The sequence below is a fragment of the Pygoscelis adeliae genome, unplaced genomic scaffold (genome assembly GCF_000699105.1).
Source record: "Pygoscelis adeliae isolate BGI_AS28 unplaced genomic scaffold, ASM69910v1 Scaffold222, whole genome shotgun sequence".
Taxonomy (NCBI): domain Eukaryota; kingdom Metazoa; phylum Chordata; class Aves; order Sphenisciformes; family Spheniscidae; genus Pygoscelis; species Pygoscelis adeliae.
The window spans coordinates 3049554-3063486 of record NW_008824309.1 but is presented as its reverse complement, the minus strand read 5'-3'; the positions used below and the strand labels follow the sequence as shown (position 1 = coordinate 3063486).

General features: G+C 39.1%; 1 protein-coding gene across 1 annotated transcript in view; it reads right to left on the bottom strand.

Annotated features, from left to right (window-relative positions):
• The window catches only part of ARHGAP15 (Rho GTPase activating protein 15), a 340420-nt gene that overhangs the window by 158236 nt on the left and 168251 nt on the right, over window positions 1-13933 (bottom strand). The window contains exons 7-8 of the mRNA XM_009318944.1: window positions 6566-6664; window positions 4550-4676 (exon numbers count right to left, since the gene is read on the bottom strand). Of these exons, the coding sequence (XP_009317219.1) occupies window positions 4550-4676; window positions 6566-6664 (226 nt within the window). The remainder of the gene's footprint in view (window positions 1-4549; window positions 4677-6565; window positions 6665-13933) is intronic.

The window sequence follows — 13933 nt, the reverse complement described above, 5'->3', positions numbered from 1 at the left end:
AAAAGTGAGTGAAACGAGAAAAGCAACTTTGGGCAATTTTAAAGCACACACAGGGTCCTTGGTTAAATGCTGGGGACAAGTTGCCTGACTTAAACTGTATCTTTTAAGAAACCAGAGCAGATTTCAGAGCCCAGATGACTTTCTAGCAAATACCTCTGAAGGCAAATCAAAATTATGATCCAGAGGTTATTATTCTTTTCTTGATCAAAAAGATGTTAGGAGGCATATTCCTGGACACTGCCCTGCGGCCGTTCCCCAGGGAAGCGTGCGAGGGCTGTGGCAGCACAGAGAAATGCATCGCCCTTTGGGACTAAAAAGGCCCATGGCTCCCTGTTGAAAGTGCAAGAGGAATTTAGGTAAGGAAAATATCATTATTTGAGTTGGCCGGTGGCCAGGGTGCCGGGGCTAAGACCCTGATCCTAACGAAGAGCGGAAAGGAATCCCAAGCCTGCTGTTTAATATGCATGACATGTCGGCTTTGCTGTCAACTTTTCCTTCCAGCCCCTGTTTTTGTCTGCTTTTTCCACCTGTTGAAACTTGTCCTTATTCAGGCTGAGAACTGGAATTCTCTTACTTTGGTGTCGCATTGTGCCTGGCTCAATGACGCCCGGATCCCCGACTACTCTTATTGAGACACTAAAGTGATCATGAATAGCAATAATACTGCACAGCCCATCAAGACTTTCCTTTTCACATATATATATATATTTATATATATTTTTTTTAATCTTGATGCTCTAGATGTGGCACCTCAAGCTAGAATTCAAATACGGAGGAGATTTTCCAGGATCCGTCGCAGGGCTGCATGACTAACCACTGGGTTTTAAGTAAAGTGTTCTTGAAGATAAGAAAAATATGCAAGTAGAAACAATAAAAATAATGGAATTCAATCTTATCAATTCAGGCAGTTCCAGCTTTTATGTAGCAAACAAGGAGATCAAATTGCATTTATCTAATATCACAGATTTTTTAAATGTCTAAAATATTTAATTATTTTGCTTTGGCAACCTAAAGCTGAGGAACAGATTACTGTTCCCACTACATAAGGAAATAACTGACAACAATTAGTATTTATTCTTGTTGCTTTTGTAATAAAAATAGAATTCCATCACTTTCAAGGAAACCTAAAATATTAATAAGAATGTGATGAACTGAGTAAATGTGACGCCATAAGGAAATGATGGAGAACAGGTTGGAAATATAGTGCTTTGGGAATGGATTGCATTATCAGGCTTGTGATTGTGCATTTTGACAAGAGCAGCCCTCAGATTGATATGGTAGCCAAAGGGCACTCTTCCTACTGCAAAGCCGTTTGTTTCCATCCAGAAAAGGGGGAGTAGAAGGGGAATTGGTCCCCTCCAACAATCGATAGCGACTCCAACCCAGGCTCTTCCACAAGAGGTCACTCCTGAGTGACAAAATTCCAAGATGATGGCCAAAATGCAAACCACAAAGTGACCATGGACAGAAAAAGAAACGGTGAGCTTAGTGGAGAGCGTGGAGTTGGTTTCATTGGCCACAACGTGACTGTCCTGACAGCTCCTGTAGTCCATACACACGGTAAGGTCTCTTGGTTTTTGGAGAGCCGGACGATTTCTGGGAACCTTGCAATGCACAGATCTATTCCCTACCTCCCATGCACCGCGACAGCAACTCTACTTTCAGTCTAACCCAGGTGCCTGGTTTCATGTGGTATAAAATTAACGTGGCAGACCACCTACCAGCAGACCCAATTATAATTGGTACTAATTAGGAGGTTTTTTGGCAACCTTAGGAGAAAAAAACCAAAAACCTACAGTCTGAATGATAACGAAATTACTTGGAAATTATGAAGTCTGCCACTAATTTTAAAAATTATCGCTTTAGAACTCTTATTGGCATAAAAAGGAGCGGCGCTGCAAGGCGGTTTCCTTGCACCAAATGTATACATCTTCTAATAGGGGAGGTTGCTAGGGTGAGAAACATGTTCTTTCTGACCCAGCGTTAGCTGTCTAAATTAAATCAGTGAAATAGTTGGCATTATAAAATAAAGAGTAATCTCTTTCCTTGTATTTGAGAGCAAGATCACGGTTTTACATATTTTGGTAATGTTCCCTAAGGCCATCCTTGGTTTCGTCTTAGCTCAAGAAAACTTCAATTAGAACATGAGTTGAATCCAAACTGGAAGAGAAGCCACTGAAAAGCTGTGTGACCAAGAAGACGGACAGTCTGTGAACTTTGGAAATTGAGCCTGGCAGTTTGAGCCCAGTTTTCAATGAAATCAGTGTCTACAGCTCAAAAAGCATAACAGAGAATTACCATTTGTCCTTGTAGTGTAAGCAGAAGCAATTAGGATTAAACATAAAACCCAAATTCCTGCTACTAAGTCTCTAGGGGCAGTCTCCCCAGTTTTGAATTAAAGAGTAAATTACTGGAATACTTTGGTTAGAATATACCTGTCCTTTACATACTTGTGCTGCTAAGAAACCCCAATGACACAGCAGTACTAAGTCTAAAACTGGACATTTTTTTGCAGCCCTTAAAATGTAGAGAAGGTAAATACAAATGAGTCTGAACTGTCCGAATATTTCATCAAAGATTCTCGGGGGAGGGGTGTGGCCTGCTAACACATCAGTTGCTCGTCTTCCGTGTTAAACTGGAGGAGTTTTAAGCCATCTTTAAAAATAATCTCCTTTGTTTGGATTTGGCATTGGCAGTAGTCAATAATATAAGAGCACTATAAAATTATAAAATTGTTAAACTTTGTAAGAACTTTATAAACACACTTGCAGATATTGCACATATCTTCTCTGTGCTCTGCAGTCAAACTGGACAATGAAACGACCACCTGTTAACTGCTAACAATGTGTCATTACCAGTTCTCATGCCTTTTTAAAGCAATTTTGGCTCTAGCTGCCGATAATTCTGGCTACGATACTTGTGTGAACATTAAGGGCACAGAAAGCCAAAGGCAGAAAACTGACAATACAGTTTGTGCTTAGACTACTAATAAGTAAGTGAATAATATGATTTTTCTAATTCCACATAATTGCTTGATCTCAAGGGGCCAAAAAAAAGTTCTGAATACATATTTTAGAAGCAACCTAATCTACAGTATTTAAATGCAAGCTTCGATTCAGTAAGATTTCACAGCAGATATTTTCATATTTTTTAATAGTTTAAATAGCCTTTAACAAAACAGAGATATTCAGGATTCTCTAAGGTTTGAAAAGAAACGTAGACTAGGTCTCTGTCACTGCTCATATTCATTTTTTCTGTTTTGTCTGACAAATTACCGTTTAAAGATATGTGAGAAGTCTAGATAAATAAATAAAAATTCCCCAAGTGCTGAGACAGTTTATGGGCATTTTGCTGTTAGCTACAGTAAGAGCAGAATCAGGCCCTCAAAACTTACCATGCTCTCAGTCCTATTTTTCTTCCTCTGAGAAATGCAACGTAACACAGTACAAAGATATTGGGACAATTTTTCACAAGCTACGTTCAGGCTACTTTATATTTTATAACAGAATGAAAAACCTTAAAAAAAACCCCAAATCTCCAAGATAACAGGAAAACAACAACAACAAAAAGCTTTGGTCTGCAAAAAGAGACTATTTAATGAATCTCTGTATTCGTGTGTGCATGCGCGCACGCATGTGTGCATATATTTATGATTGTGTGGATAATGATAATTAAAAATAGCTATGTTGGGTCTTTTTAATGCAACTCTTTTTTTAGCGTCTAAGGCTTTGATCCTGCACTGAAATGCATGCAGGCAAATTCCTACACAGCACTTCGGTACCTATAGGTATCTCATACCAGCATGCGAATCTAAAGCTGTCATGGTGCTTACATTAGAAGCAGTATGTGAATCTCCTGCCAAACAAAGAAGAAAAACAAAAATTCAAGAGAGAGGGTAAAACAAAACAAAAAAAAAATGCTGAGTGAGTGATTTATGGTCAGCACCAGCTCCTGCGTCTACTGCCCACAATATCATGAGCATCTCGGCACAAACTGGAAAAGGAAAGTCTCAGTGGAATAAAGCACATCCCTGCTGGTTTTAGATCACTTTCTTTTCTAATCACACTGACAAAAATCAACCTCAGTCCCTGGAATTTACCTTCTATAAAATTATAGCTATATCACTGATTGTCAGCTACAGAGGATACGTCAGGTCTTTCAGCAATTCAGTGTATAAATATACAACAGACAAAATTACTCTGGTAATTTGAGGTATTTTACTAAAATGGAAACAAAGCAACTGCAACAGACTATTAGCATAGGACTCATGTTGCTTATTTTTAAAAATAAATGGCTTGAATAAATGTCTTTGCTGCTAAACAAATTTATTTTGCTTAGGAGAGAATGTCACCCTTTAAAAGTGTGGAGCTAGTAACTGTCTTTACTTAAATGCAAGTTATGTATATCAGCACAGAACACATTCAGCTTTAAAATTCTCAGTGATCTTCTTTACATTCTGTATGTAATAAAAATTATCTTACCCTGTAATGGCATAGTTATTTAAAAAGGAAAGAAGAGAAAAAAAAAAACACAAAAGAAAAATCCTTACTTAAAGATTTTCTGTGCTCAGGCTTTGGTTCTTTGGATTCAGTGTCTAAGCTATTCAGTAATTCAATGCTGGAGGATCTTCTGAGTTTGAACTCCAAATTTCTCGATGTACAACTCCGTTCTTTTGGCTGGGAAAAGAATATATATATACGTATGTGTATGCTTTTAATAAAATTATTATTTGTGAGAATGAAGCAAGAGATTACAGAATGCCAGTACGGAATCAGAAGCTAACAGACACAGAACAAGTGATGCAGTGAGTATATAATTTAAGGAAAGTGTAATGCAAAATTTGTCATATGGCAGAGCTTTTATGGCCCTGACAGACTGATCTTAATTTCTGAGATACATTCCCATTTAAGTGAGGAAAACAAAAGGCCTACTTCTTCAGGCTTTAGAGAGCAAAATTATTTCCACATTGCAGGCTACTTCCAAATGATTGCAAAGAGGAAGGTTGTTTAAATTGCCTTTCTGCTTTAGATAGTTACAGTAAATATTCTTGCAAACACAATTGTTTCAAACATCCTTAGAAATTTGGGGTTGAATTCTGCCGGTCTGAGGTTAGGAGAAGTGGGGAGGGGACGGGGGACTTTTCTATTGCTCCAATTCACTGGCATACAAAGTGACAATTAGGGACCATTAACAGAGAAAATAAGAAAAAAATAAAAGGGAAAAGGAGATGATATTTCTGCTAATCACACATCTCTTCCCACGGCATTTGGTCAGGTGAGATTTAGCTGTCCCAACAGCCTGGAAAGCTGCAAGGCTTTACACACTCAAAGTTTTAAAAGTGAGATAAATGACATGTATGAAACGGTCACTGAGTGCTTCGTGGTGGCATCCTGTCCTGCGCACACAGCGAAGGCAAACCTTCGCCGGGACAAGCCCTGCCCTCCGGCACCGGAACCATTTACAAGTTGCCCCCCCCCAGCCACTGCTGCTGTGGTTCGCTGCCCGCTCAGAGCTGCTGAATCCACAGTATTACTTTAGTTGCACAAAAAAAAAAAAAAAAAAAAAAAAAAATCGAGTCTATTAGATGTTTAACTGAATAACATGCAAAAAAAACCCCCTCCACAACGTTCTGAGTCTCCACGGAAAACTCCACCCCAAAATCTTCAGTAGGATATCAATATCCTCACACACCCAATGAAATGCACAATATGAAGACATACATCATCAGATCAAACTTTCCTTGGCTGATTATAGCCTCAGGGTAATATAATGTTTGTAGCTCTTTAAGGAAACAGTAGCCATGTTCAGATTAACCCTTTCAAAGAGGCTGCCTCTGCCCGCTCTGCCAATTCCATCGCAGCAAAATCCCTGAAAAAATGCAAGAAATGGGGGTATTTTTCTCTCACCGGCTTCTGCAGTGAACAAGGAAAGTCAGTGCCCTCTAAAAAAATATGTTCTTGGATCAGGCAGGGATAGGAGGAAGACATTTGGAATTTGTACTGAGAGTGGCAAAAAAGAAAGAAAAAGCTACAGCTGAATCTGGTTTGGTAATTAAAAACTGTTTTAATAAAATGCAGCCCTGCTTACTTCGAGTAGAAAACCCCCAGCCTTCCTGGGAGAATAACAGCAATCAGTTACAAAGGAATATTATTTGCTAGTGTTATTCTTGTGAATAAGTAATACAAAAATTCATAAAAGGCTCAAATGTATTAATAGTTCTATTGAAGATTATATACTGTAGGCTGCATAAACAGAAAATGCAAAAATTCATTAGTTATTAAGTGCTTGTGTGCTTTTACAACCCTCAGCAAACCAATGTCCTTGTTATTTCGGAGAAATAAATGTAATGTTCTGTTTCGAGGCAAGAATCAAATGACATTTTTGTTCCACAACCTTGTTTATCTGACATTTTTTAGTAGATTTGCATACATATTTTTATATCCTTCAGAGAAAGGAATGTCTAGCTAGCTGCTGACTGCCTAAAACCTGTAGAGATGCCTAAGCAAATGAAGTTGAAATTGCTACATCTTAATTAATAAAGGTAACAGCCAAAACAAATACATACCAATCTGTCAATTACATTTTTGATAGCGTGGAACCAATCCAATATGAGAAAGTCGATATCCGACTGGAGGAGGAACTCATTTCCTGATGCTGTCGTGATCTGGGGAGAGCATGGGCACACACAGGTAAGGAAAGCACACACCGGACAGATTATTTTCTTCTATTTTCTCTCCTACACACCCAAACGCTTTTACTCTCTACCAAGAATTATCTCCTGGAGTGCTGAGTTACTGAGGAGTTTTGAACCTCTGTCTGAAAACTGTTTTGAATATGTCACAACAAACGAGATATTGTCTCAGCAATGCAACCACAGAACACAAATAGTGCAAAAATAACGGGAACGTAACAAAAGTTAAGAAAAGCCGGGAAACTCAGTGTTACAAGACACGGTTCAAAAGTAAATCAAAGCACCCTGAAAAGAAATGAATGCAATATGAGAATTAATTCCTGTTATTTTCAATTTCCACTTCTATTTTGGTATTATGATTTTTATATCTGGTACCTCCTTTCTCGAGTTTACACATTTATTATATACCTGTGATTCCAGAGTCCACTTCCAAGCATTTTGGTAAAATTAATAATGTCACTCGTTTTCACATAAAAAAAAAATTACCATCAAAGATAGCTGTAGCAGAGTAATTAGGAGCCCATTTATCATGAAAAAAAAATCCCCAGTTTGTCTGAATAGAAGTCAATTTACATTTTTGACCCACTCACTGGGAATATTTATCAAAAGGATATCCATTCCCCTGATAATGCTGTTTCGCTGCCTAACAATATCTGGTGGAAATATGCATTCATATTCTGTTGGTCTGAACTTCTGTAAACCACCGTGATAATAATGATACATCACTTTTTTTTTTACATATATATCTTTTCACCGGGGCAGATCTCCAGGTATTTTACACAGCAGGTCGAAAAGACCATTTTACAGATGGCAAAACTGAGGCACAAATCTGTGCGGTACTCTGCCCCAGGATTATTCAGCGGATCCCTGGTGCATGTGGCCACGGAGCGTGATCCAGGCCACAGCAGTTCTGCGCGTTTGCAGACAAGTGAATGGAAGGTTACATCTCCACCACGTTTTGCAAGGGACAGGAGCTCACCTTGCCCATGCTCCAAACCAGCTCAGCTCCTGTCAGCTCTGAAAGCAAAGCTTTTTTGCTTTTTTTCTTCTTTTTGTTGCTAAGAGTTGCTTGTGCAAAACTCGGTAGCATCCGCACGCGGGCATTGCACACTCGGGTTTCGGTATTTTGGGGATGCAGGTTTAGTCTGCACGCTGGGATTCTCTTTGGGGTAAGGACCAAAACCTTTTCAGGTCTTTCTCAGGGAACAGATGAACACAGTGGACAACAGAGATTTCTCTTGGACCAAAGCGTGAGGAAAAGCAGAGAAAAGCTGTTAAGACCTGGCACAGCCTATTTATGTAAACCCATCAACCCGAAGTGCTACTGTTTCACTGCATCTGCCCCATTTCAAGAGTTTTTACTAAAGCATACAAGAAACAAGAGATCCTCACCAGCCCGGGTACTCCCCGCATCTTTCTTAAAACTGAAATACAACCAGAGGAAAAAAAAAGACAAAACAAAACAAAACAAAAAACAAAACAGCTTAATGTTTTATTAATTGTTCTATAACCCTCCCGTTATTGAGGAAATGCCTGTAAGGAAGGTTTCCAAAGTCATCAGCATTAAGGAAAATCCCGTCAGTGCAGCTCCAGCGGAGACATCCTGTGAGAGCGCTGCGGAGAATGTGGGAATGGTCCCCCGGCGCGGGCTCGGGAGGCTGCCCGGCTGCAGATGTTCATCCCGTCCCATCCGCACCCGTCAGGAGCGGACCTCCAGCCACCCCATTGTTCCCCGCGCACATGGGAGAGTTATTTATTGGGGAAATTTTAATTCCCTTATTAGTCCACAGTCATAATGTTAATCACTACTCACACGCTCACCATTCCCTTTCTCAAAAGGGAAAAAAAGAAAGTCAAAATTCATCTTAAGGTGAGCGGTTGAAGGAGCTGACCTCCAGTTCTGCGCCCGGCTCACGCAGTAAAGTTTGGGTTTGAAATGTATTATATTATATCACAATTTATTAATGTATACATGCAGATATGAATTAGACTAAACACAGGCAACAATTCAATCTAATGCCTCTCTCCCAGTATAAACAAATCATTATTAAAATTATAAAACGGAATAACATTTTCAAAGTAAGAGCAACATATATAATTAGATTTACTGTATTTTGAAGGCTTAAAAAGGACACAACATAGTTCAGTCTTCCGTTCAGTAAATGCAGGCTTTATTAAAATACAAGTATTCAGCACTGCATAAACATTTGCACTGCATGATATGCAAAAGAGATACTCCACTGCTAACAAGACCAAAGCAAAATACACGTTGAAAGTTTCTTTGTCTGAATGTGTTATTTTGATAATCATATATTATCAGTGTTTCATGAGCAAATCTGTAAAAACAGATCATAGAATGGAGGGAAGAGAATTCATTTAAAATATACTTTCTGTAAGATATAGTTCAAGTCCTTTTCTTTCTTTCCTCAGACTAATCTTCAGAGTAACTAGACAGTTTCAAGAAGACTGCTACTGCTCTCTACAGTTTAAATGCATCCACTCCTTAATTACAGTCAGTAATTGACTTTGTTCTGCTCCATTCCAGTCATTCACAGGAAAACAGTTCCAAAGGCTTTGGCTGGTAAATCCCATTTAATGTGCAGGTTTCCTATCCCACTTTTATATATTACCTCCTTAGGATTTCTGATAAATGGTTCTTGGAAGGGATTGCTAAACCATATTTGCACTTTGAACAATCGAATTTTCAACACCCTTGGGAAAAGACATCAGTAAAGAATGCTAGCTTTGACTAAACCTTGTGATTGAACAATTTATGATCACAGCCCTAAATGATGTATAACTAACAACAAGCATAAATTGTTCAATATTAAGGCGTGCTAACACACCGTCCCTGTATCAGGCACTGCTGAAATAAACAGAGGGACCGGAGAAACAAATGAAAGACAAATCTGAAAAAAAAAAGAAAAGAAAATGAAGTGTTCTGGATAGGGCTGCCAGTCTCCATTGTGCCAGGTACTTCACTTATTTTAATATTTCCTGAAATCGCTTTCTCTTTGCCATCATTTTTGTAAAGGCTACAGCCTGGAATTAGCATTACCTTACCAGGCAGAATTACGATGCTGCTGTCAGCAATAAACACCCAGAAGGAATGACAACTGACATTAACCCTCTTATTTGCAAAGGGTGTGCCTTTCAGGTTGCTTAGAGGAGCCAGGATGCCTGGATTCTCTTTCTTGCTACAGTACCTTGGAAAAATCACTTCAAAGGCTGAATCTACTCACATGGTAGTTTTACAATGAACTGTAGTAAAGTCCTGCTGTTAAGCATTGATCCTCTGAAAATATCGGCTCACTGCAGGTAAATGTGTGTTAAATTCAATACACTGCTGGGCTGCCAAAAAAGAGAGGGAAGGAGGGGGGGGGCAGGTGTGAAATGCTTTTTATGATATTCTACTTGTGGCTTATTAAGGATTTCTCTTGTCACCTTATAAAGCTGCAAATGGAGGGATGAGCTTCTTTTGCATGTCACCATAATGATGTACCAAGGTTCTGCTCAACAAGATCCTATGTTATTAAACAAAAAAGATACCTACATAGCTCCAGGAAATACGGGACACTGTACCTAGTTAATACCATCACCATTTTATAATACATAAATATACCTTGGATCCTACCCAGGATCAGCAGTTCTTAAAAATCCTGCAAATCATATATTTTTCCTGTGCTAGGCTGTGCTCTGGGACATGCTATTGTGCCGTGCATGGCTGTGTTGCTCCAGGACTTCCAAACCTTTACAGATTACCTGGATCACCTTTCAGAACACGTCTCAGAGATTATTCCCTTTCAGTGCATACCTACACCAATGGAAAGCAGGAGATAAAAGCCAAACAAATGCCATGGGATAAATCCAGGGGCTGCTGTCCATAGTCTTCCTACAAACTTTGGTCTGGGGACTACTGCATTGCTGTGGAAAAAAAAAAAAAGTCTCCTTCATGGTATCCCTCTAGTTCTTTACCAGTATACATTTGTTTCTTACATTTATTTTAGCTGCAGAATGGGGATGGAGGCAATTTTAGTAATCCTACTGATAGGCACTCTATGGAGATATGGAAAAGGACGATAAATTCAAACAGCAAAACAAAAATACAAAACCGTATTATTGATTCACTCCCTTCAAAGTGTACTTATGCATCTCTGGTGGTTATAACTATTATTTGCAGTGATGAACTATTTTCAGACAACGCCAAGAACAAACTTTAATACAGGAAGTGAAGAATCCTATGGGGAAGGAGAAATGCAGCAAAAAAACCTTCACAGTCTCTACCCTGCAGCAAAAGGGAATGGAGTGAGCAGCTCGGGAAGCATATGGCTCGCGTATAGCTCACGTATGGCCACCAAGAAACCACCACACAGTTCTTATTTCAGCTGAAGACTGAAACAAGCCATTGTTCGACTCCTTCTGAATGTGGGACATCCAGAAAAAACTGCTGGACTATTGGGGTAAAGCTGCATACAACCTACCCCAATGGTTCAGCGTTGGATTATTGGACACTTCTTGACTGTGGAACCCCCACCAGACGCTAATCCAGTGCAGAAAGCCCAAATTTTGATGTCACCTGGGACTCCCACAGCTTGTGGTGAACACTAAGTGATTTAAACTTGGATTGACAGATACCTCTGCGTGCAGAAATTCAATAAAATGTGTTCCTCTTGTTGCACTGTGCATTGGGATTGCTGCCCTTGATATGTGTAGGAAAAAAGGAAATGTGAGTCGCTGGAGTATTTCTAGCTCAAAAGCTAACACTCTTCCCCCTTCCCACTGCTCCCTTCATCTCACCTTGCTCTCTCACAAGGGTGGGGTTTTTTCTAATCATGTTAATCATCCTGATTACCCATAATGAAGAGGAATCTAGGCTTTTCCCTCTCTTTTCCTGAGACATTTTTGCAGGTTGGGATCTAGCCACGCACCCCACGTAACACAGGACACGCTGCTCTCCATCTGCATGGCAGCCACAAGGGCTGGGAAAGGAAAGGTGGGAAGAGAGTCAAAAACAAAGGAAAAAAAAGAAAAAGAAAGAAAGAAGACTAGGATTTTTCTCTCTCTTTCTAAATATCCTTAAAAAAACCCCAAACATTAGAATATAATACAGTTTGAGAATAAATACATAAAACACAGATACACATGTGTCCACACCCACAGTAGAAGTATAATTAATTAAAGTTGGGAGACACTATGCTCCTTAGTGGTTTAATTAACTGGATTTGAATTAAACAGGGACAGAGACATGTAAGTTTTTAAAAACATGTCAAAAGTCTAACTGCATTTCTGGAAGTTGATCTTAAATTCTTTCTCACAGATAATCCAGTCTCTTGGCCATGTTTATGCTGAATGAGTGAGCAGCAGAAAGGATAAATAAAATATCTCTCTGTGCTGTACTGTAGTGAGCTGAGAGTCTAATATTCAAGAAATGCAAATAAAAGAAACAAAAGGATCAGTATTGAGCTGCATTATATCCATACTGCATCACATATCCATTATATGATTCAGCCTATCAAACAGAGGTAGTCATGGTTATGCTGATAGTTAAATTCCTTAAAGGACTCTAAGATGTTTATGACTACCAAAGAAATTTCATTATCAAGCAGATTGTCTGTCTCATATTACAGTCTGGCTTTACCAATCTAGCAGTCCTCTGGATGTCGAGCAAAGTTAACATTGAAGTGATGGGGAAATATCAGCTTGAAAGAAAAGGTCTTCAACCAATCTTTCAAAAAAAATGATATTTGTTAAAAAATTTTGTGAGAAAGTATCTGCCTTGTGTTCCCAATGTTGCTAGATGTTAAGTAAATATATGCTGATTGCAAAAAAGTTGCTTTGGCAACTCTCTTATTAAAATGCATTTGTAACCCCCATCTGTCATGAAAGTTTTGAAAAGTTTGTTTACTTTGGATAGCCGCCTTATCCAGGGTTACCCCAGCATACAATGATAGCAGTCTTCAGAAGTTGTGTGAGGAACAAGCCACTGGGGATCCATTTTTGTTTTAATTGGCACACACAAACACTTTTCTGGTCTGTCAAAAAGATCAAGCTAATATGCATGGCGGGTGTTATATTCTCAGCTTTTGGGAGTAGTAAAGCTCCCTTTATTTAAGTAATTTAAATGATAGACTGCAAAAACTTTGCAAGTCAGAAAAATGTTTTATACTTTCTTTGGGAATATTTGTTTTATGCAACAGAAAATGTTCTACATATCTAAAGATGTTGAACCTTATGTTATAATTACCCTGTTTCTTCTGACTCTGTAAAAATCACTGTGAAAACCAAGCATTGCAGAGAGGCAACAAACACATCCTGCAATATTAGCAATTGTAAGACCAATTGCTGCCAGATGTTTATAAGTTATGTCTTCAATTGTATTGCCTTGTGGTATGACTGATTTGCACATCCATTCTCTGGGAACCTTCGCGGGGTCATCATATCAAAGCGACCTGCTCATAGACATAAGTCGCTTTTTAAAGAAATTAACTGAGTGTTTGGGGTATACGCAACAATGGCCTTGAAGTGGATTCAACAGTCTGAAGTCTGGGGTCAAACTTCCAAGAAAGAACAAATTCTTAAATGGAAGTGTATTGTGCTAGTGATGAACAAATTATTTTTTTCCTGGTAAATTCCTAGGACTGAGTCCTTCAACATAATTTAGTGCTAAAATAATGAACTCTGGGACTGTTAAGAAGCAGCAGCAGAAGAAAAAAATCTCTGAGCCTAATGTTTCCCTTCTGCTGTGCAATTAACTCATAGTATATACCAGTTTCTATTGAATTACATTAATACTAGTGAGGAGAGGATCAGGTCTTCTCTCCGCATTATAAGGCAAACCTTTTCCTTTCCTTGCTGGCTGTGAAGAATCTCAATTGCAGAAGAACTGATTTATATTGCTTGTAAGGAAGATATTGAACAAACAGGAGGTCATGATTAAAGCTGATTAGGCCTTGAGAGACCAAAACTCCTCCTTGGATTTGTAGAGGAGCTCAGGCTGGAGAGTCCACAGAGCCTCCCTGGAGGGGGAAAGGTCCAGTGCTCTGCCAGGGGTACTGGGATGCTTTCACAGATTTCAAGGAACAGCTTGTCATTCTCCCTTTTTCACCCACCAGTCCAGGTCTTATTTTCTCCTTCCCTTGGAGATGTGTGAAAAGAAAGCACATGCTGTTTGATCGAAGGGGAAGGTAAGGAAGAGCAAGTACTTTCTGCTAAACGTCCAAGGAACATACTGGGAGGAAGTAT